Source organism: Aptenodytes forsteri, unplaced genomic scaffold (genome assembly GCF_000699145.1).
Source record: "Aptenodytes forsteri isolate BGI_AS27 unplaced genomic scaffold, ASM69914v1 Scaffold379, whole genome shotgun sequence".
Classification (NCBI taxonomy): domain Eukaryota; kingdom Metazoa; phylum Chordata; class Aves; order Sphenisciformes; family Spheniscidae; genus Aptenodytes; species Aptenodytes forsteri.
In genome coordinates, this window is record NW_008794088.1 from 338,072 (window position 1) to 363,090 (window position 25,019).

Consider the following 25,019-nt stretch of genomic DNA (forward strand, 5'->3'; position numbering starts at 1 on the left):
CATTTGGTTCCTTTGTTCTTCCCTCTCCTCTACTCTCATTCCTTTCCTTCTCTGCCTTGAGCTCTGTCTTCTCCCTCCCCTAGTCTTCTGTCCTACCAGACCAGCTCCTCGCAGTGCTCCTTCTACCCACCCTGGGTTTCAGCCCCACACCTCCCCTTCCCTGCCCACCCCTGCAGTGGCAAAGCCTGGGGCTGTGCTGGGGGGGAAGGTCGCTGCTGCAATAGCAGAGCCCACCCTCTAAGAAGCTTCCCAAGCCACTGGGAATTAGTCCATGCCTTGCTTTCCCTAATTGCTGGGGATGTTTGTTTGACTTTAATGAACTTGCAAATGCTTTCTCAGAAGATAATTGCCCCCATTTCCAGTGACATAAACTAAAATAATAACAATAACAATAACAATAACAATAACAATAACAATAACAATAACAATAACAATAACAATAACAATAACAATAACAATAACAATAACAATAACAATAACAATAACAATAACAATAACAATAACAATAACAATAACAATAACAATAACAATAACAATAACAATAACAATAACAATAACAATAACAATAACAATAACAATAACAATAACAATAACAATAACAATAACAATAACAATAACAATAACAATAACAATAACAATAATAATAATAAAATAAAAACAAATACAGCCCTGAGCTTACCATTAAGCAAGAAGGGAGCTACCTGATGCTTAGCTCTCTCTAAATCTCTCAATCACTAGGTTGAGAGATTTCATGGTGTTGGCAGTCACTGCCAGAAGGAGGTGCCAGAGGAGATTCAAGGTTAACAGGCAGGTTAAAAAGAAGGTTCAGAGACTGGATGGACTTGGGGCTTGAGTCTTTCATTGTTATTCTGCTGGCTGCAAAAACCCTGGGCAAACCAGCAAGGAGCACAAGTGGGTGCTGAGGTAGTGACAGGGCCTCAGTCTAGTTGCCTATGGACTGATGGTCCCGGCACGAAATTCCTCACAATTTCTAGGTGCAACCAGGAAAGGTCAAAGTAACCTCAGAGATCAGCAGTGGAAGGGCTTGTAGTATCCCCACCTGCAGTTTACTCAGGTTGGGGAGAAGTAGGGATACGTCCCATCACCACAGCTGGGTGTAGCCCTGTGTTCCCATGAAGGGAATGGGGTAGGAGCTGCAGGACACAAGCTGCTGCTTCTTGTGGAAATGGCTCTAGAGACCTTGCATAACCCTGGGCTCTGGGGAGGCTCAGCAGCTGCCTGCACCAGATCTCAAGGAAGCAAGTCTGAGCTGTAAATTAGCCTCTGGCCCTTTGCTGCAGCTAGAGCAGAAGCAAATGTGTCCAGCCTTCATGGGGGCAGGCACTCTGAGCCACCAGAGATTAATAACAATTCCCTGAAAAGTTTTGTGGAGTCCAAAACTAAGCAAGCAAGAAAAAAAAGAGAGTGAGAGAGAAAAGGTGGGGAGGGAGAGAGATCAATAATTCAGGGTTTCATTACCTGCTCATGGTCAGCAGACCCTGGGATTCAGAGTCTGAAGGTGTTACTTTAAAATAATTGACATAGCAGCAACCATCCTTGCCCAAACTGCCCCGAACAGGACTACACAAATCACATAGTTTGAGTCTGGATAAATTACTTTTTAGTCCAGTGACATCCAAGCTTGCATTTCTGTCTAAGCCCATCTGCAGCAGAAATCACATATTCTTTGAATGGACTTTTCTAATCAAAGCATAGTTCAAAGGAAATTTTTCACCTGGTCCTTTTGCTGAATTTCTTCAACATGGTCTATTTTGGGAGTGGATTTACACTGTCAGCTTGGATACCTTCCTGCTTCATTTCCAGGCTTTGGTCCCTTGATCTGAACGCCTGCTGGCTGGCTCCTTCTGGGGCGACACAAGTATTTCCCTCCAAAAAGGAGACTAGGCACTACTGACAGCAGAGTATGTGCCAAGATCCAACCTGAAGCAAGAGCATAGATGTTCATCATGCCAAACACCCGAGGCCTTCAACACAGTCCACGCAGACTCAAGTGCCCTCAAGTGCCCTCACACACTTAGGCCATACCCCAGGATATACACATGCCCTTGACATTTGACTGTACAAAGCACTGCCTGGGCAAGCTGCAACCCAGTGCTGTTTCTGAGACTGTGGGTGCTTTGAATTGAAAGACGAGTGAATGCATCCTGTGCCCCACAACCACCGAAGTGCTCCACAGAGCCCAGATCAGACCCAAGGCAAGTGCTTTTCCCCAGTGACATCCATGAGCCACTCTGCTCCGGAAAGCATGAGTCCTGGACATCAGCCACTTTGCATCAGCTTCAGGGGCAAGGCTCTTCTTTCTTTCACCCAGCCTGCAAAGGCAGCATAGGCAGTACTGCATGCCTTTCTCCATTTAACCTCTGGAGTTATAGGAGCTTCAAGGTGGTAGATGACACCATGGTTGACCACTAGCTTAACAGAAACAGTGTGACAAACAGAAGGGAGAGTCACAAAACAGGTGAGGAGAATATAATGGATTTATTGAGAAGGCACACTGAAAAATATCTAACTAGGTCTATCTTAGGTTATTTTCTACCTCTCTTCTCAGTCACTGTATGCAAGTGAATAACATCCATCCATCTGCCTGACCATCATTAGCTTATTCCATTCCAGGCACCATAAAATAGAGGGGAAATTTCCTACATGTGAGAGGATCTTGTAGAGGAAAGGATGGAAACTCCGTTGTTAGAGGATTTGAAACTGGAGAGCTGAAACCCTGCTACTTATACCCCGGGGAACCATCCTGCATAAGGCTTCAGAGAGATGAATTAACCTTTTCTCTCTCAAGGGTGTTTTACCCACCATCACCATAGTCATCCTGGGAAAAAATGGAACTCTGTTTGTTTCCTCACCCTGCAGACAGGTTGTGCTGAGAGGTGCCATCCTCTAGCCAGGTGTCTTCACACCATTTAACCGGGTTAAAAAAAGCTGTTCTCTGTGCTAAATTGCTTCCTCACTTCACAAGGCATGAAAGCCTTTTCTCTCTGTCATGTGTCCATGCTTCACTCCTTCTGGGGAGACAGCTGGTCTTTTTTTTAATGCATTCTGCTCCTTAAATGCTCTCTCTGAGACAAATCAGGTCATGTAGAGCCAGGCCCACAAAAGCATGGAGGTGACTCAATCCTGTGAAATCAATGGGAGTCAGGTGCCTAAATTTCTTTGTGAGTCTGGCCCAAGTGACCTTGAATAACATCATTAGGAACAAACATTGTGCTCTAGTCAAGATTAGAGCATGGGCTGAGATGCACCTTAACCCCACAAGTACCACAAGCGATTAGTTGATTCAGCACTACTTCACCTAGCTAACTGAAGGAAAGATTTCCACACATACAGGTGTCATGAGAAAGGAATGACTTGCAGTCCCTATATCTTTGCATGGAGAACATGAGTTGGTTTTTTTTCTTAATAATCGCATATCATATTTCCCTTGGGTTGTGAAGTGGGTTATTGATAACTGTCACTGTCCAGGCTCTGGCCAGTAGTGATGCCTTCTCTGGTGAAAGCTGTGTAAGTCCTAAATCTGGACTCGTGGCACACGGGTTTCAGAATACCAGGAGACGGCAACGTGAATTGAAGGGCTCTGGGATTTGGTGTCATGTTGAAGAGGAGCTCCTATCTAAGGACTGAAAGGAGTGGGATACCAGGGTGATGACTGAGTCTATAGCAGCCTGATCCTAGGATGAACATTAGGGAGGCTGGCACATGCTATATATTGGTGGGCAGAGAAACACCAGGAAAGGGAGAGCTATGGAGAGGGGCAGAAGAGACCGTATAATATTGAAAGATCTTTTAATGGAACAGTAAGTTCTTTCTTGATCTCTCCATCCCAGCATCCAAAATACAAAACTATGTGATTATTTTTCCAAGGCCAGACAATGAGGTACACCACAAGAGACAAGTGGACAAACAGCAAGCAAGGACCAGAGCACTCAGTCCCCTCCTTTCTTGCTGTTTGCCTATGTGTGGCTGCAAACACATGGAACATCTGGAAAACATCTAGTTTCTCCATTTCTCCTTTCCTGACATACCAGCATGTGGGACATTTAGAAGGGCCTGGAGGTTATAGTAACACTTTCTTCATTCTTTGCCATATTTTGACCCCTCTGTAAGCTGTGGGTTTGGAGATGGAAGGTGGAAAGGTGGCCAGAGATTAGAAATCTTCTTGGGGTCATGGCTCCATCCAATTTCCACATTCCTGGTACCTAAGAATTAACCTCTGCCCTACCTGTGTCTTAAACATTAATTTCTTATCTCCTACTCTCTCAGCTATGTGACAGCAAGGGAAGTGTCACTTACAGGAACAGTCTGCCTGGGAAGGGATGTCCTAGAAACCTGGAGGTGTGGCAGACAAGCAGATGGAGATGGTGAGAGGATCATCCCTCTAGGATTGGAAAGATGTTGTGGGCTGTGTAGATAGAGACATAAAAGCTTAACAGTGTGTTTCATAAAGGCAAAGCTTTGAACGCTGGCTTCAGTGGGTATGTGGGGATGGTCCAAACAAAAAAATGGATGTGTTTGACTATGTATGTCCTTTTATACATCCATATAGCTATGTAACCACCACCCTCAGTGATTTCAAGTCCTTCTGCCATTGAAGGATCTATGATTTGTTTCACACTAAATGAAACAGAGGACATTTGCTCTGTGTAAAATGACAATACATTGCATGCACACTTACAATATCATGAATATGTCAATATTAAGTACTAGTATGAGTTTACTTTACACATAAATGTGTAAATGAAGGGGGTGTGTGATGGAATACTAATATATGAAACCTATCCTTACGAGACCTGATTCCTGGCTGGGAGCTCTAGATGTTGTACAAACACTAGTAATAGTAGTCACTTTATTCCAGCCACAATACTACAACCAGGATGTCATACACGCATGGCAGATAGATAAGGCAGACAGATTTCTTGTTTTCCACTGAGGTGCTTTTGAATACATCCTGGCAGGGCTGACTCACCCTTTTAGCTTTCCAAGGAAGATAAATTGCTTTCCAGGAGCTTCACTGTATACAGGTTATTTTTGAGCAGCTTCCTTAATTAAGGTTTATCTGCTGTGTGCGTAATCCACAGATGAAGAGCCCTTGTCTTTTTTTGTGTGAACAGAAGTTTCCCTCTGAACAATCTGTTTCTCACCCAACCCATTGTTATACAACATGACACACATACTATATGGATACCGTGTCCTACCCCAGAAGTAGCTGCAGGCCAGTGGCCTGAAAATAAGTCATTTCAAATGCCTGGGATGCTTCAGTGGGGAAGGACTGAATAGAAATGGGACTCCTGAGGGCCACAGTTGGCACAGACCAACTATTAGTACATTTCTTTCATCCATGACCTTAAACTCCACCTCTGCCCCAGCCTCATGTTTCTTTTCTTTTATATCTGAAATTATGCTGAAAGCACCCTGTTGGAAATACATTTTGCAGTTGCAAACCTTGTGATCTGGCAAGGACTCAAACTGATGTCATCCCAACTGGGATAAGAGGACAATGATGTCATAGGCATAGCAAAGGAGCCTTTTAGCTCTGTAATGCGGTAGGTGCGGGTGAGAGGTTTCAGTCTGACCTCCCAGGAGAGAAAAAGTGCTCTCCCATTCCCTGCCAGGTAAAGGGCTCGCTGGCAGTCAGCTCTCCATGAGTTCATCTGTCAGAACAGCAGGAGAGCCAACCCTGCGGCTCGCTGCACCCTGGCCTCCTGCTAGCAGTGGGAAAGAGATAAGCCTTCACAGGGCTGCATAGCCCGGGTAACAGGGTAACTCCTCTGGAGTCAGAGAGGCATGCGTGCAGCAGGCCACACTTCATAATAGCTGTCCTGGTGGGCACAGGAGGTACGTGGGATGAGAGCAGCAAGGCCAGTGGCAAGAGAGTTCTCCCTTCAGTCAGTGGGTTTCATCTTTGTCCAGGGATTAACGATTTTGTCACATTCACTAATGGTTTTGCAGGAATCAGGCATATGGGACTGGACCTTTAGGGTCTTGTGGTTATGTCTAAATTGTCTTTCCACTCTCCCAATCCTGCTGCTGTTTGAAATTGGCCACAGTCCTCAGGGAAAGAGCGTCAAAGCTAGGGCATCTAAGTGTTATACAGTGCTATAAAGGAGTACCTAGCCTATCTTTACGTTGCTGTGGCTACAGTGTAATGCAGGCATACTCAAGCTCTCCTTAAACCAGCTAGTCCATGTATCAGTAGTTATGTTGCCACAGCAACACAGGACTTACTGCAAGCTGTAAAACTTGCCTAAGGAGCAGGATGGATGACCCTGTGCAGAGCTCTGCACTACCCTGGCTGGATCACAGCTGTTCTATGAACATGCTAGTTTAAAGGTACTTTTCATTTGTTTCCATCCCCTTGTTCTGAAATAGGCTGAAAAGCTTACCCCAGACGCTACATAACACAGTGCAGAGTTAGCTGTGCGAGCAAAAGACATACATGAATGGTTACAGCATGCTAACATCCGCATCGTCTTTACACATAACCATCACCTGCCCTCGGACAAGCTGAGACGAACATGAAAGCCCGCTTTCCGTACCACGTCACTCAATGCACTTGGGGAAGTGTAGACATAACTGCTCAGCTGTGCCCCTGTGATAGGTACAACAACCGTATTGTCCCTGGCCATGGTCAGGAGCACAAAAACTCCTTGTGCTGAATTCTGTGTGCTAATATCAGTTGCATATTCATTCACAGGCTTTTTCACTCACCCCCTACATAAGCATCCTGGCGCCTAGTCTCACTCCCAGACTTATTTCCTGCTGTATACAGACCCAGCTTCACCCCTGCACAGCTGTGTGGAGCGGCTCTTTTCCTTGATGATTTGGGGCTGCTCCTTCCTTGGCCACCATACCCACTCAAGCTCACCATACCCACTCAAGCTCACCCCTGTTTACCTGGGGAACGATCCCAGGTGGGCACCAGTGCTAGGGTGGGGGATCCTGTGCTCACTGGGGACCCAGTGGGAGATAGTGGGTACCACCTCTGGCATGCCAGTGGCCAAGCATTTGGTTCACTGGCCCAGCTTCGCTCACACATGCGTGCCTGACCCTGTCTCACACTGTGGCAATGATCACTTCCAGTCTGTTTCCCAGTGATCGCTGCCAGTGTGGCCAGTCGTCTCTCCCCCTCTTCACAGGCATGGTGTTTCCAGTGCCACACGTGCATGCTGCAGTGGCTTCTTCTTCCTTATTCCAGCTGCACTCTTTGAATGTATTTATAGGCTGTCCCCTCTCTCTGCTCTTCTGGTCCTGGGCCTTTCCCCAGATGGCACCTCTCAGTTGCAATGGCCTAAGGAGTGCTTTCCTCTTCCCGCCCAGGAATAAACACTTGGTGTCTTTCTCAGCCAGCTCGTTTTCTTTCTTTTGTGACCTGAGCCAGTGTTGGAAACCAGGTGCAGACAGCAAAGAGGCCAGTGGCTCTGCTTCCGAGTAGCTCTTTTGAATGCTTCCCAATGGGAATATTAGTAGAACAGTATCCTTTCATCAATATGCAGCTGAGCTGTTACTTGCCCAAGGGCTGCTAAATTATTGGGGTGAAGCATGGTATGTCCTGTAAATTCAGTGGGGGTTTACAAGCTGAGCATTATCTGTCTGCAGCAGACCAGCATGAGGCACAGGCTCTGTTTTGGTCCCATTTAAGACTCTAATGCGTGGCTTAAGCCTAAAAACATGGGGAATGCCTGTTCTTTGTTGCAAGTCTGACTTCCCCCCAGTAGACAGAGAAATAATAATAACCTGCTGAAATTGAAAAGACTGATATCTATCTGCCTATTATTCCTTCATTGAAACCATGAGTGGGGAGCAGAGGCAAAATGCTTGGAGTGCTTGCAGGCAGGGCATTTGTAAGGAGTATATCCTGTGAATATCTCTGTATGTCTGACAGCATGCATCTGTGGTGGGGCGGGCAGCAATACTATTCTCTGTTGGCAGTCCCGAGCCAAAAAGCTACAAAGGACAAAACACTTGATGTCATTAGAATCACACACCTGTGAAACAAGGTGTCATTAAAAAGAAACAAAGACTTGAAGGCAAAGGTGGATTTGGAAGGACTGTGAAAATCCCCCTCGGGAGAGTGTTTTGAAAATGAGGAGCGGAAAAAATTGGTATATTTCAAAATGGATGGGAAAATAAATCATGAGAATAGAGACAACCCAGCTGGTGCAAGCCTTTCCACACAGCCAAGGTGCTCTCAGCATTGCTGATGGAGATGATGAGGTGCTTTAAATTCCTTTTACGAACCCCCTGTGTCTGTCCAGCCCTAGGATGAAATTAGAGCCACCTGGCTTCAAACCTATACCAAATGGAAAGGCTGCTTTGAAACTTGTCACTGGTTAGCAGGAGGGGAAGGTGGGACATTCCCAATAAAACCAGAGCCTGGACTGCACCTGGAGAAATCTTAACTTATCTCCCTGTTTTCTCCTCTGCCCTTCTCCCTTGTTCTTCTTCAAAGGTTGAAAAGAATGAGGACGGGGACCAAAAGATCGAGCAAGATGGCATCAAACCAGAAGATAAAGCTCATAAGGCAGCCACCAAAATCCAGGCCAGCTTCCGTGGACACATAACAAGGAAAAAGCTCAAGGGGGAGAAGAAGGGAGATGCCCCGGCATCTGAGACTGATGCCGCCGACAAGAAGGAGGAAGGCCCTGCTGGTGGAGCGACCGAGAACAAAGAGAGTGAGGCTCCCACTGCCACAGAAGCAGCCGCCGCTGACCGTGCCCAGCTGGAGGAGGGCAGCAAAGACAGCAGCGTGCCAGCGGAGGAGAAAAAAGGGGATGGAGCCGCCGACACAGGCTCAGAGCAGCCAGCCCCACAGGCTGCCACTCCTGCTGCCTCCTCGGAGGAAAAGCCTGCTGCTGCCGCTGCCGCCGAAACGGAAAGTGCCACTAAAGCTTCCACTGATAACTCGCCGTCCTTGAAGGCTGATGAAGCCCAAGACAAAGAGGAGCCTAAACAAGCCGACGTGCCTGCTGCTGACACCACTGCCACCACCACCCCTGCCGCAGAGGATGCTACTGCCAAGGCAACAGCGCAACCCCAAATGGAGACAGTGGAGAGCAGCCAAACCGAAGAGAAGACAGGTGAGTGAATGCCTTGCTAGGGAATGGGCCTCTCCAGAAATGGATATCTCCCTTGGTCTCTTGGGGATGCATCTGAGGTTGGCCAGCAAGAGCTGGTGCGGGGGTTAGACTGAGGGTTAACAAGGGAATCCCCTTGCTGGGTTTTAGGGGTGGGGGGAGTTGCATGTTCTCGCCTAACACCCTCTTCCCTGCTTCCTGGCAGCTTTTGGAAATACTGCACTTCCTCTTGAGGCTCCTGTTCCTCTAAGTGGAGGTGCCACCCAGCCCTTTTTTCCATGGTGGCAGGAGAGTGTCAGCCAGCTGGGAGGCTTGGAGGAGCCTGGGAGAGCTCCCCAAGCTCTGCATATGCTAAAGACGGTGATGAACCTTCCCAGTCACACTAGCGCAGGCAGCTCCAGTGGGGCAACAAAACAACCTGGGCTGATACCAGCTTACTGGAGGCTGCCAAACTGAGCTGAAAATCTCACAAGACAAAAGTGCTCTCATACTGTAGGAGGCCATTTAGCGTTGCTGGTGGGATGGTCAAAAAGGAGCCAAAAGGGTCTTTTTTCTATCTGCTTGTGTATGGATGAGATTCCTGGTACAACCACATCCTAGTCAGGAACATCTTGTTATCAGCATTGCTTATAGTTTCATCCACACCAATACTTCTAGCCTCTGTACTTGGAGTAGCCCATGACAGCCATACGTGCACGAAGCTTTTAGATGTGTCAGCTGGGTCAGACCCACATGGTAAGAGGATCAGGTAGGGAAAGGGAAGAGCCCTGACAGCTCAGTGAGTGAGGATAGAAGAGAGGCTTGAATGCAAACAGTCGCTCTAGGAAGTGTTTTCAATTCTTTGCTCTTGACCAAGTGCAACTCTGCTTAACCAGTTCCCCTGGGAAGAGGTGGAAAGTTTTGAGAGGCAAAAGTGAGCATGTTTGACAGAGGCATAGTGTTTACAAACCATAAAGAAGAGCTGGTTTTGAATTGTGATACTGAGCTGGGTAGAAAATGCATCAAAGACCTGAGGATACTTTTGCTCTTTACCTTCCTTACATTATCAAAGAAAGAGAACATAAATGAAAAAAAAAAAGGTAACATCAGAGGTAGGCACCACATGAAACTCAGTCTAGAGGCAGTGCCAAGCATAACTGGCCTCCACATTCATGAGACATTAGTTGTACAGGGCATTCTGCATTCATTAGCTTGTTGGGGCAAAAATGTGGCATATCACCTTGATATTCATAAACAGCCTGATGTAAATGTTACAGAGCCTCAGCATCCAGTCTTGCACTTACTGATGTTTCTCCATCATTTCATTTGGTCCACTACTTCTCTTCCACAAATTACAATTCCCACTCTCTAATTAGACTTCCAAGCTTTAGAGCTAACTCAGGGCTTCAGGCGACTTTGTTCCTGCTCAACAAAGTGGGCAGATAAGAAAGAACAGATATCCAAAAGGACAGATGAGTACTGGGAGAGGAGCTCATGCAGAACATTTCTGATTTAAGGTATGGACAAGGGGAGCAGCCTTCAGGAGCGTGAATCTAAACTGAACGTACACAACAACAAAGGATTGCTGGTTTTACCTCCTTTCATTTAAACATTTCTAGAGATAAGCCTTGAAATTGCATTATCCAAGTTGGCTTTTTGTTGTCTAAGACTCCAGCCCTTTGTTCTTACTTTGTGTGATTAATTGAGTGGCAAAATAAATGTCATGTGATTTGTGAAATCTAATTTGGTGTGTTGCATGCTGTACTTGCGTTGTTTTTATACTTGGGCAAAGGTATAAACATCAATGGTAAAAATAGGACAGAATGAATCAGTGTTTTGGGGTCCTCTGTACACAGGATAACGAGTGCTAATTAACTCTTATTTAAGACTTGAGATGCCTTATTGCTAAACAGGAATAGTGATTTTGCTTTGAATTAACATTCTATTTTTATTCAGATTAATCTGCTCTAATGGATAGAAGTAGGAAATTCATAGTAGCAGACTATTTCATGTGCTTAATTTTATCTGTTTTGAGTCACCAGTCATCAAAGAATGGTTTATTTCTATGCAGTATTCTAAATTATTTGTAGATACCTTCCCCATGCTCTTGTTGGCTTTAACATCATTTGAAGTGGCCAACCATTCATGGCCACATCATTTGAAGTGGCCATTTACATGAATGATTTAATATGCATTTGCACATGATACTGTTACTTATGTAAATATCTAGCCAACAGAGTAAGTTGGAAAATCTACAATCAAATATATATTTAAAAATGAGTTTTCAGTGATTGTTTGAGTGTTCAAGACCGGTATGTGCATCTATTTATACTTATTCAATATGCATGCAGTAATACTCAAGCTTACTAATGTTTGCAGAAAGCAAACATGAAAGGTGTGTGGCCACAGTCAAACTGATAGTCTCTTTAAAATGTTAATGAATATAGATTTTTTTTCTAAATTCCTATTCCAATATATCAGCCTTCCAGTCACAAACTTGAACAGCTGGGTAAGTGCCCCCAGAGCCATCCAAGAAAGAAATACAAAAAAGATTAAATAGGCCTTCTTGTCCATCTCTCTGAGGATGCTGGGTTGTGTTCTGCAATACACTCTATAGCACAATGTCCAGAATAGTAAGAAGCTGCGTTCTCCTTAAAGAATATTTCACAAAAGAGCATCATCACAGTATAAAAGTTCCCCCAGACAGGAAATATTTCCTGCCAGAAAGCCTATGTTTTCTTTTTCCTCTCTTCATCCTATTACTCCCTCTCATCTCTTTAAACCTCTCTGTTTCTCTCTTGGTACTTACTCTTTCCATAGACTTGAAGACATTTGCCATGTCTCAACCTTTCTCTCATTCATCCTCCAGCAAACACAGCACTGGTGGTTGCTGGCGTGGCTGCGATGGTCATTCACGAAAGAGGGAGGGCTACCAAACATCTGCCACTCCAGTACTCCTCCAGCCTGGGGACAGATCCTCTTTCAGCTTCATCAGTCCCCTTCTTCCAGAAGTCATCCCCTTGGCTTTCAAAGGTCATCTCTTATCGTTTCTGTGATCGAAGACTGGCACAGTAGTATGCGGTGTCAAGCTGCCAAAAATAAATCAAATTGGCTCCTAGCCAGTGTCATTGGTTGGCTGGTTGCCATGGCATGCTTGGCTGCTACTACCGTGAGGCGTGCCGACCGTGCTACTTTTGTGCAGTGATGATCATCTGCCTTGAATTTTACTACAATGGCTGTATCGTGTTATCTGTGGATATCTTCCCTGGTGCAAACACAAGCAAAAGACAAGGGCATTTCATTTATATCCAGAAGAGATTTTTGCCTTCATCTAAGGGCAGGACAAAAAAGACAGGAAGAGGGGAAAGGAATAACTAACCAGATAAAGAGAAGTGCATGATTTTTAATGCTTAATATTTAATGTTTCTGGAGTGGGGGAGAGGCTGGGTGATTCTTCATACCAGTTGATAATTCCCCTGACAGCCCTCAGCTCTCCTTGTTATTCAGTTCCACATACTCTATCTGTCTGTTGCTAATGGCTTAGGAAACAGCTTCAAACAACTGTCCTGTATCTAGTATTAGTTGATCTGGAACCCCAGACATTCCCAGTTCTACAGCATGGCAGTTTCTAAGCAATCCTCAATGTATCAAAAAGTAGGTGGAAAAAGTGGATGGATTTCAACCTGGGTAAGGCTTGAAATGAGTCAGTGGGCTTTGTTCAGTAGCAATGAGGGACTGATGTAAGAAGGACAATCTCTTAGTTCTCTTCAAGTCTTTTGGTGGGTGACTTGCATGCCAAGAAATTGTTTTCTTTTCTGAGCATCCTTGCCAAGCTTTATGTTTATAGGCCTTCTTGTTATGATCCAACTTTTGCCTCTTTGGTGTTGGTATTATGCTTAGAGAGGCTCCCTTAGATGCCAGCCTACTCAACAGGACAAAATTCAAAAGTGGTAGGAGGGAATTTATACATTGCATAGGGATGAGAAGGTGAGATCTAGGTTGCATTGACTTAAATCCGGAGAGTCTCCATCAAAGTTACTTGAAAGAGTCTACATTAGCGGAGCTTTGAAGTGAGATCAGCATCCAGAACAGCAGACTATAGAAGAAGATGGGCTACTGTGTGCCTTATTGGGAGGAGAGGAGGTGAATGTCACACAATGTTAGATTCTCTTCGTACTTTCCCAGGTTTTCGAGTCTCACCTCCAAATTTGGCTAGCTCTCACATCAAAAGCACTCTCAGATTGTCAGGTAAGAATACAACAAAGCCCAGAAATGTGAAAGAGTAATTGTACCTAAGGAAACAAATGGATCTTCTTTAGTTGAGAAATGAAGAATGTTTTCTCTGGCTTGATGAAATAGCTTTACAATGGGGCAGTTTCACAGCTGAAATGAAAAATCAGCCAGATGACTATTGCTTTGCATGTACGCGAGCCAGCAGTTCCCCCAGGGCCCTGTATCCTGCAAGCAAGGAGCACTGGGAGGCACCATCTTCTCTTCACTTCCTCAGAGGGAGCAAGTCCCTACGGATCCTTTTTCATGGTTTAGAGTTGAATCAGTTCTTTGTTTTCAGTTCAATCAGTGTATTGATGGAAGGACAATACTTGCCGCACCTAGGGAGCACTGGCTATATAAAGATTTGGAAAGGGAGACCGTCTATTGTCATGTACCAGCTAGAAGGTACAGCCTGTGCTACGCAAGAGGATTGCCGTTGTATAACTGGAAATTTAGTCTTGGCCCACGGGTAGCTGGCATGAGGCAGAACACCGTCACTGCTGTTCCTGTTTCATGGGAGCTTATCTCTGCTGTTACACCTGGCAGCCGAGGAAAGCAATGCAAATACAGTAGTCTTCCCATGACTGCCCCAGAGGGAACAACTCTAAGCAAGCGTGCCAGTATTTTCTTGTCTGTAGTACTACTCCAGCAACAAAGTAAGAATAGAAATGCAATTGAGGTTACGTGCAGCATGCTGAAATGTGTCAAAGTATGTGCCTAGTCCTCAGTTGCTCTGAATTTTTTAATCTTTGCATTGTGTCTATGTGGGTATAAGCACTGCATATGTATTTCACAGCCTGCTTTGCATTGGTGCAAATAGCCATGTGAGGGGCAGGGTGAGGAAAATGGAATGTCACAATTTTCCAGAGAACAGGAAACCTACACACTACCTGCTACAGGTGCAGGATTTCCTCCTCTGTTGCAGTGAAATACTGTCTCTGGTCCCATGTGTGCCTCAGGTCTGCTATTTTCTAATGAGATGCAGCTTGCCCCTTATAGGTGGGAACTGTGTTAGTGGGCTAGTGGTGAAGCAGGACCTGACCTCTTTTAATGAAATCTTAGGTGGCACTAAGCCTATTTACCAATGACAAGGTGTGAGCTGACTCTGGGAAAGGCCTCCTGGGGAGAGGAGGTTAACCACTGTTTTGCACCAAGGAGGTACCAGTTCTTTTGGGACCTCAGTAAGAAATGCATGGACACTCAAGGCTGGTTAACTGGTTTATTTTGTGAAGGATGGAAATTATAGGAAAAGTGACAGCAATCTTTCATCCCTTCTGATGTTGGGAACCACAGCTGTTGCAGTATCGGCCGAGCCCCTCCTCGTTGATCATGGCAGGCTGCACAGAGTTCCTGTTCATGGGGAGGTTGGCCAGCCTCACTCTTCTTCACATCTTCATAGTATTCTTCCAACTGAACAAAGCAGTCCTGAACTTGTACATTACTGAACTTTCTAGATGGTATACCAAGGTTCACTGAGAGCATTATGCTCTTACACATCTCCATAGGAAGAAGCTTTTACAAGCAGTACATACAGGTGGTATTGTTTAAGGCAGTGCATAACTAATATATGTGCTCATGTTGTATAGTGGTTGCTCACGCTAACACACGGCTCTCTACAGCCAAGGCCGATGGTTAAACTCTAGATTTTGCTCAAAATCACTGTCTCCTTGTTACAACGTTTTCCACAGTGGCCCACTACAACTGCACTCAGATCATCTTCAGAAAATGCTCCAAAATCCCCACATGGGAGGAAGGCTTTCTGCCATAAATGATAACCAAATTTTCTGCTGAGAAGGACTCAAATAGCAGACCAGTGGACAGAATAGACAGACAGACAATGAAATTTAAGTGGCAGCTGTTTGCTGTAGCTGCCAGCAGTGCTCTGCACCACCACCAGTGTCATCTCTTTATGCTAGGATCAAGTAGGCTGAACTTTTCAGATAGATATAAGCTTGCAGAGTATCAGCTGGGATTTACAGGTCCAAGGAGCAGTACTTTAAAGGTAGCAGGACTGACTCTGTGGTACAGATGACTGCCATGTGCAGAGGAAAGGGATTGGAAAAGTTCACCAGGTCAGCACGATCAGATTAGTTAGATATTCCTTGAGAGCTATATAATAGGTACATTAATACTGGATTATCAGTGGCAGTGCAGTGACCACTTCCAATCTCTGTGGCAACGCCACGGACTCTGGCAAGGTGAAGTTGTACTCTCAAGGGTCCATGCAAATAATTGGTAGAAGAACATAGAAATTGCCAAGCCGGGTCAGACCTAACACCCATTTATTGTACTTCCTGCAGTGGCTAGCACCAAATGCTTCTGTGAGCAGATTTGGGGTAAACTGCCTCGCTACTACTAGGACTCATCCCTGTCCCCTGCTGCCTAGTATTTGGTTTAAAAGTTAAAGCATGATGTATTGTCTCTTTTGATACTAATTATAACTGTGGCTTTATATGGCATATATATAAATGCACAATATCCAATTGACTAAGCGTCAACAGCTTCCTCAACTCCAACCAACTGTACAATGGCTGGAAAGCTCAGCGATGAATTGGCCACCATTGCCTTAAATATCTTTCTGTATTTGTGTTATGTCACAGAAAGAGCAAAAATATAGTATGCACATATGCACAGAGGGCATCGTACCATAGCCCTTGCTGTTTATCTCTTTCCTGAAGAAAACACAAACAATGCTTTCAATTGCTTTTTATATGAAAAGATTCTCATGCTTTTTAGCATCTTTGTTGCTTTTGCCTGCACTCCCTTTAAATCTGCAAATGTCCTTTATGACATGGGGTGACAAACACTGTACTCATTAGTCCAGAAAAGGCTGTACTTGTATACACATATTTCCAGAAAAGTAATATTTCTTCTGTTTTTCTCCTCATCCCAGTCCTTATGCACACCAACATCTTTGCTTTTTGAAGACAGCTACCCAATGAGCACTGATGACTGCAATGACATCCAGGTCCGTTGTGGGCTTGGGAGTTCTCCTCTTTGTAAAGGCACTGCACAAATATTTTATTCAGCCATATGATGGTCTGTGAGATTGGGCAGTGGTCAAAAGAACCAAAGAAAATGTAGGCAGTGACAGGAGGCTTACAAGTCAAGCCACTGGCATCAGCTCCGTGGGATAGGTTCCACCTCCAGTTCTGGACCTCCAATAGACCTGTGAAAGACCAACTTATGCAAGCTCAATTTGAACAGGTCTCTAGCCACAATATATTTCTCAAGACTACATTCATGCTGCAAGCTTGGCTTAAAGGAGGGTTTCCTCATTCCCTAGCTTTCCTCTCTGTTGGTGTCGAATGTCTTTCAGGCAGAAAATAGAGGAGACACTTAAGGATAATGTATGGGGGAAAAGTGAATGATGGAGAGTGCTGCTATTTGTTATGCTTAGCTGTCCTCTGAAGGGGAGTCTGGTCTAGTTTTGCAGGTTACTAGAACTGTGACTTTCTTCCTAGTTCTGTATTCCCTCCTAAAGGCTCCCTTTGCATATCCTTTAGCTCTAATGGCCTGTACCATATAAAGAGCCTTGGCTTTATCATCACCAAATGGGAATGCGATCTGTGGAAATGTTTCTTTTTTTTTCCTGTATCCTTAGCTACATCACTGTCAGCATGGGACACTGGAACAGAGCTGAAAATCTCAGCTGAGGTCCTGGCAGCCAGGAGCCCATGTTGGACACCTGCCCTTTGCAGGGCTGCAAAGTCGTCAGGAAAAGAACTATGGAAACCTGGACAGGGCCCAGAGATGTAAAGGAGAATGCTCTTCTCCTAATGACAGGAAAAGTGAGACTCAAGGCTTCATGTAAATAAGTCTTAGATAAAGGTCATAAGGTCCCAATTATCCGGTGTTCAAAGGACCACACACTTTCCAGCTGTACCTTGAGGCAGTAGCAAATGAGCCCTCTTTTCATTATGAAAGAAAGCAGAAGGTGGAAGACACTATTCAACCTCTCCATCTTCCTTCAGCAAAACACAGTAATTGGGAATGCTAGTAATGATAACCAGACATTACCTGTAACCTACAGGGCTTAATGAAGAAGAAAATCTCTCTGACATTTGGAAGAGCATCCAAATCCTAATGCTAAAGTGGTGCAGTGCTGCAGAACCATAGCTGACAATGCATTGCACGTACAGGGAAAGGGATGGAAGGGCAGGAGTGAGAGCTGTGATCAGCCTGCAGGAGCATTCCCCAGTGCTGCTGACTTTGGCAGAACCGTCTTAGCAGCTGTGAAAAATGTTTCAAAGACCTTACTGGATAACCATTTGAAGAGATGGAAGATGGAATAAAGTGAAAGTAATTTAAAGTTGGGGTGGTGGAAAGTACTTTTAAAACGCCCTTTGCTGTTCTTAAAGGCTTTGGGCACCCATTGATTTGGAAATGACACAAGCCTCTAAAAGGGAGGTGTGAATGCAAGCTCGTGTGGACTAAGTCCATAACTGCCTAGTTTTTAGATGAGTATAGGACTCCATCCCCTCACTGGGTGTGGGCTTAGAAATTAAACAGTATGTATTCCAGCTTACACACCCTGTGTTACCTATCCCAAAATTTCTCTTCCAAGCTCCCCTTCTTCCTCCCTCTTTCCTCCCATCTTTTACAGCCTGTTTGGAGGCAACACTCACCAGCTGTAGCTGCAGCTACAGGGATGAAATCTAAGCCTCATGAACTTATGTATGGCTAGGATTTCACCTGTGATTTCAGCATCAGTGTCGTAAGCCATTCAGAGTAATCTTCAGTCAACGGTGCTGTAACAAGGGATATGCCACAGGAGACCAAGCCCTGGGCTGGAGCCTGTCCCGCTGCATTTCAGAAAGATGTGCGAGCTGAAGGAGTCTGTGGTCTTAATCTTAGATCTGCTCACAGATGGTCTGTATGTTTCTTCCTCTGGGAGGGACTCAGTGCAATATTGTAATATTGGTCTTCTGCTTTCCCTTGTGGTCAGAAAGGGTGGAAATCCCATTCGCAGGGTCTGATGAGAGGGCTCCTGTGAGGTTGTCTTCAGTAAGGCTGCTACAATGTATACGAGCAGCAATTCTGTGTGGCCCTTTGTCTGCATTCACAGTCCCTTACTCAACTGGTACACCAGGGATCCAGATGGTGAAAGCACAGCGAAAGGAAGTAACTTCTTTATTGCCAAACAGTGAGCAGGCATGACTGTCACCTAGATCTCCTAACCCTGTACCACACCTGCTCAGTCCTGCACCCGTCCCACTGTACAGCTCCTAGTGTTCGGCATGGACATTCAGGGTGCTGCAGGTTTGCAAGTCAGTGGGACTAGTGGGTGTTTGAGAGATCCTTCAGCAGTGTAAACAGTTTTGGCACATGCCTTTAAGCTTATCTTTGGGGATGAAGGTACTCTTTGCACAAACCCGTCCCAGCACTACTTCCAAGCCTTCACTGGGAGACTTATCAGTGTGGCCAAACATGGTGCCAGGCACAGGGACTGAACTTGATCTCTTGTCCATGACACAACCTCTCCCAAACACACCTGAGGCCCAGCAGGAAGGCAGGGGGAAGAAATGCACAGCGCTGCCACTGAGCAGCACCACTTCTCTGGATGAACAGCAGACTTTGGTCTCAAGAGGTACAAACCCAGAACTCTTCACTGCACTCAATAAAGAGACACAAAATGAGAAAGAAAACGTTTCCTTGTGCCTCAAGCTAGCAACCTTCTTCATGGCTGAAGTCAAATGACTGTGAGAAAGATGGATGGAGTCACTGACTTTTACATCAGGGAACAAGGAGAAAATTCCAGCCATTCCTAACTGATGTAGCATGCAACTACTTCTCGTCCTCATTTCTAGCAAAACACATACATGTGTTTCTACCAAACAGAGGAGTCAAGCCTGGTTGCAGTTCAAACCACCTCCATGCAGGGCTTCTGAGTCCTGCTGCGCTGGAATTTTTCTGTGAAACTCTTTTTTTCATTAAAGAACCCTTTAGTTTGTCAAAACCAAACATAATGTACCAGTACCAGGAATGATGGGATTTGTAGATTAAAGTTGTAAGAGCAGTACTCTTACTGCTCTTACAGTAGTAAGAGCAGAACTCCAGTAAGAGTTCCTGCTTTTAGAGTAGCTAGCACGTGAGGGTCAGGTACTCCCTGAATGGGACAGAAGACAAGATGGGCCCATGCCTTACCCTAGGAAGCTGAAATCCAGTGAGCTTTGCCAGGAAGTCATTGGGCTGCTGGATGAAGTTTCCCCGATCCCTCCTGCTGGAGCTGTTCCACTTTGGATAAATTATTTATTATTTGCTGGAGCCGGGATGTGGAGTTTGGTCTCCCCCATTCCAGATGAGTGCTCTCACCACCGGTCTACAGAGTCAATGTTTTCCTCTGGCCCAATGAATATTTAATGATTTGTGGAAGTGGAGCAGCTCCAGCAGGAGAAGAAGAGTAAGAGAGACGTGTTCATTCACGTGGATATCTCACGACATCGCTCTGCGACCAGCAGGCAAGACCCGAGCCAAGGGCCTTTACAGCAAATAAAATCAGCCAGAGGACCAGGGGAGACAACATGAGCATGAAACGGTGGGGTGCCACTTCCTATGCCTCAGTGCAATTTCCGAGCAATTTCAGAGAAGCTCAGGCCTGGTGGGTTCATGCCTCAGATAAGGCCCTCTTCTGTGACAGCCGCTGTCAAAATGATGGTGCCCAAGCCAAAAGTATGGGCTGCTCCACCTTGTCCAAAAACTTAGAAACTCTGCAAGTGTTAACTGTGGTAACTCACAGCCTCTGTGGACCTGTGCAGAGCTGGGCTTCATAGCAGACTTTGGCTACTCATGAGATAGTGGAGGAGCTTAGCTCCACAGCCGGGGCAGGGCCACCTTGGGCTGTCAGTGTTAGCAAGGGGACAGCCACAGCAGTGCTGAAATGTCCTTTGATGAGGGAGAGAAGCCTTGTCATTGTAGGCTAGCTCGGAAAGGGGCTGTCTTAGCACCCCCTTTTTTCCACCATAGTGGACAGTACTGAGGAGCTTTGACCTTGCCATTGACAACCTGGACATACCTGCTGCTCCAGGGCCTTAGGTGATGCAACCTGGCCTCGTACCGCCACAGCACGGCTGGCTGTGCACAGGGCATGGGGCTGCCTCGCTGTGCCCCTACGCGGTCTCCCCAGCATTTGCAGCTGCCCTGCCGGGTGCCCTCATGTCAAGGCCGAATTCATTACCCACCTGATTGAGTTGTTATTGTGAAAAGCCAATTAAACCGAGATGGCTACTGTGGGATAGCCACACCATTTCGCTTGGCACAGTGCTCAGAAAGTTTAGAGGCTGGAAAGTCTCTCCTGAACTGGGAGAAGGTTGGGTTGTTTTTTTTTTTAAATAAAAAAATAAAAAAATCCCAGATTTGAATTAAAATCAGAATTACTGATGCTAGCTGCTATCACCTTCACAGGAAGACTGCCTCTGGCAATGAGAGCTCTCGTGAAAGGTTTTTCCAGGCAGCTCCCTCCTTCCTTCCTGCTGTGCAGCTCGGCTCTCTGAAAATGGCCAGCGCCAGGCACCGGGCTGCCCGACACCCTCCTTTCCCCTAGGGCTGAGCACTTACTGGGCTAGCATCACCACACCTCTGGTCACAGAGATTTCTTGGGGCGGAAGAGGAGACTATGCAGTCCGACCTCCCACCTTAAGTCAAGCTGTGGCTTTTCACTTCCCAACCCTTAGGCTTTCTCACGGGCACCCAAGGGATGAGGCAACAGACCAAGGAGGATCTGGCCTTTGCAGTATGAGCTGGGGAAAGTGTCCAGCTGCCCACCCAGTTTTGCAAGATGGGTGCTGTGACTCCTGATCTTTCCATCCCTGGAGAGCTGTGATTAAGCAGTCCCAGACAGGGGATTTTGGGCAGAGGGGAGGGTTGCTCTGCACTAGCAATGCCACTCCATGTTGTCTCGAAGTGGGGATTTCCCCACAAGTGCTCATAGTTCAAAATGCCTCTTCCTATGTCTGGGCTGTCATAACGCATGTGATGACCTCCTCTTGTTGAAATGAAAAGCAAAGGCTCCCAGGAGCTTCAGTGGGTACAGCATTAAGCCTGAACTGCCTCCTAGAGAGCCGCAGCTGTGTTTCAGTGCCCATTCTGCACAAAACACATTGGGATCCTACGTGCGTGCACACCAGCTGTGCGCGTGGGAAATATTAGCAATATCTTTGATGCAGAGAGCTGGTGGTGTTCATGTTGCAACTGCTGGGGACAGTTATCAACAAGATGGCTGTGGAAGGCCTGACAACAGGCACTTAATTCATTTTAGCATCCAATTTGTGGAGCCTTGCTATATGATGATGGACAGAAACAAACTAATGATCTCTAAATGAAATTTCTCCTTCATTTAAACACAAAATGCGAGGATGGCAAAGGGAAGAAAAAGAGACATTTTATATCCTCTCCTTGATTGTAATTCCCTGCCTTCAGCTAGATCAATATCATTTCTGCTGGAGATGGAGGCTGCCTCTGGTTTCCATGGCAATCTGGTTGTTGGAGGCTTGCAGGCTCCATGAATCCCCAATTTATCAGCCTTCTAGGCTTTAATAATGAAGACCAGCAGTCAGGCAGCTTATGAATGGCACATGTCTTTTGGGCTGGGGGAAGGGAGGCGGGAGTGTGGTTTGTAGTAAGGGCTGCAGCAATTTGTTTTCCTGCCACCAACAGCTGAAGGGGGAGGAGTACGAGGGGAGGAGCAGTGCATTAATTCTGGATGCACTGAAGGAATTTCTAGACTTTTTTGCTGCAATTACGGAAGGTTTCCTCCTCTGGCCTCTTTTCCCTGGCCAACTTTGCCGGGGCAGGGGAGGAGAGGAGAGCAGCCTCACAGCCGGTCTTGTGTGATGAGGTGGGAGCTGTAGATGGAGAACCCAAAGGCTCTAGCACTCTGCACGTTTCCTTCCTCTCCTTAACCCTCTTTATTTCAGGATCAGGAGTGCGTGAATGACAGCAGTCTGCCACGATTTTGGGTTCATTTTTATCCCCCTACTGATCCTACCACAATTGCCATGCTGACCAGCAGAGCTGTAAGATGGGCAGACCTCTGAGGGACTGATCTGTCTGTCAAACTTCTGTCATTTGCTGTGCTACTCTCTGTGCATCTGCCAGACCTCTCCAAACCTCCATCCCCAAAGTGCTGTAAGCTTCAGTCCCTGAATTAATTACGTTGCTAGAAATGTCCTGGCTGTACAGGAATCGCTATCAGTCACTTCAGTAAGGCTGCATTTTGCTCACTTGGACATGATCTACTCAGGGCATTTCCATTCCTTCTTAATTTTCCTCTTATTTCTCCCCTATGATCTCACAGGGCAGCCACCCTAGAGAGGCTAAAGAATAAATGGATATGTCTTATCAAGGCCTTGTTCTTCTGTCCCCTCACATGCCCTCTGTTTCTAAACCATCCTCCAGACCTTAACCCAGCAAGGGGGAAAAGATGGGTGACTCAAAAGAATACTGTTGCATGAGATGGGGACATCCTGTTTTCCAATGCATATGCCAAGAGCAGCTGCCAACTGTTACATTCCACAGCTGGAAGCAAGTAAAAACCTCTATATTCAAGCTGTTCGAATCACAAGGTATTTAAGGAATTAAAAAGAGTAGCCTTTCTGGTCTGCAGGACCTATGTGAAATCAACAGGGGCAGGGGAGAAGAGTAAAGAACAACTTGTGGGTTATTTCTTCTTAGGTTTTCCTCAGGTGAAGTCATGAATGCCTTTCTTCTTACCTGCCTTCCTGTGATGGTTGGGGGGCAGGTATTGCTGAAATGATTGCTGCACCTCCAGTTTTGGCCTGAAATTAGGACTTTGTGAAATTTCAGAAATCACAGGACCAGGCATCACACCTATGAAAGTGCTGCTGTGTGCAGAGTGGCTGTTTGAGACGCTGGAATGAGAGACAAGGCGACTCGGCCTCCTGGGTACCCCACAGACTTTTGTGTGACCACAGCCCGGTTCTTCATACTTTGCTCACTCTAAAATGCAGATAAAAGCCTTTGCTTTCTTCACTGGGCTGCCACAAGGATAAAATACCTCCACACAGGACCACATCACACCTATGAAAGTGCTGCTGTGTGCAGAGTGGCTGTTTGAGACGCTGGAATGAGAGACAAGGCGACTCGGCCTCCTGGGTACCCCACAGACTTTTGTGTGACCACAGCCCGGTTCTTCATACTTTGCTCACTCTAAAATGCAGATAAAAGCCTTTGCTTTCTTCACTGGGCTGCCACAAGGATAAAATACCTCCATGACTGTGAGTTAGGCCATTGCTGTGGTGACGAAGACCAGATAAATACTTACATTGCTGGCCACCTGTAGCAATTTGGGAAGGTCACAATGGGGACAGCTCTTGACGTTCACAAAGGTCTGGGTTCATCATAAAAATGTATGATCTGGATATTATATCCTGTTTTATCTTACATATCTGGTACGATCTGGATATTGTGTCTAGAAAGACCAGTACACTACCTTGCTGGAAAGTCAAGCAGTGGATAATGAAAAACTGTGGTCTGAGTGTCTGCAGAGGCATCTTTGACTCTGGCTCACCCTTTTTTGGGAGATGGAGGCTGGTGGCTTGGAACCTCTCCTGAAGGGACCCTTTCTGCTCCAGCAGGGCAGCTGAGCAACTGATTGGGAATTAGACCAGCTCTGACCCCTGCTGATGGCTGGGGAGACCCTCCGCAAGTCACCTCCCATTTCTCCACTTCAGGCTCCCTGGCTGTAAAGACCGTGGAGCCTTGGTAGGAGTCTGTCGAGGTCAGCACCTTTGACGCTGTTTGGCAGGAGGCCACTCAATACCAGTGCAAAATATCTGCCTCCAAGGCACCCTCATCCCAAAGGGGCTCTTTTACCTCCCCTTTGGCCACTGTACTACACAGCCTCCCACTTGCCCACCACTTTCTGGTGCAACAAAGCATGCCCACAGAAGCACCGTGATAGATCACACTGCTGCCAGGTGGGAGCACCCTGTCCTCCCTGGAGCTGCATTTGCTTGTAGCAGTGACAGTGGCCAAGAGAGAGGCATTGGTAAAGGAGATCTCACTGTCTGAAAACCTAACCACTCTGGTAGGCTTCTTCCAACCCTAGCTGGATTGCAGTTGCCCAGTTATAGGTACTGTACACAGGAAGCTGGGGCCAAAAGTGCTGGTAATAGGCAGGAATAAACAACCAGCCAGCAGCAGGCATGTCATTTGTCTCAGCCTTCAGGCCTGGCTGCGTCAATGGCTGTGGGAAGGAAATGGCAGTGGAAGAAAGAAGGAGAGACGCTTCTTTCTCATTCTCCAGGAAGCAAAAATATTTGCAAATGTAGCTGTAACAGGGTTAACACCTCACATTCACAAGGAACATCCTCCCTTTTCTCTCTCCACCTTCTTCCTCCACCACTCCCATTTCTCTGGAGACCTCACTGCTCCCTCCCATCAGCCAAAGTTGGGGAGTTTCCATGGCAACCCGGCAGCTGGTGTCTAGACACTGTGAAAGATGCTTTGCAATGGAGCTGTGAGCCTGACTCCCCTCGGCACCCCCTCCTACCGCTGTGCACCCTGAGCATCTCTCCCACCACTCCCTCCCTTTCCATCTACTGCACACATGGATGCCGACACAAGGTGGGATTTCCATGGTGGTGCTGGGGAAAGAATGGCATGGGGTGGGAGGAGAGGGAGAGGAAATCCCTAAGCCACTGGCTCTTC

At 46.2% G+C, this 25,019-nt stretch overlaps 1 protein-coding gene across 1 annotated transcript in view; it reads left to right on the forward strand.

Moving 5' to 3' along the window:
- Positions 1 to 25,019, forward strand: part of GAP43 (growth associated protein 43) — a 57,117-nt gene that overhangs the window by 24,115 nt on the left and 7,983 nt on the right. The window contains exon 2 of the mRNA XM_009274376.2: positions 8,474 to 9,101. Within this exon, the coding sequence (XP_009272651.1) occupies positions 8,474 to 9,101 (628 nt within the window). The remainder of the gene's footprint in view (positions 1 to 8,473; positions 9,102 to 25,019) is intronic.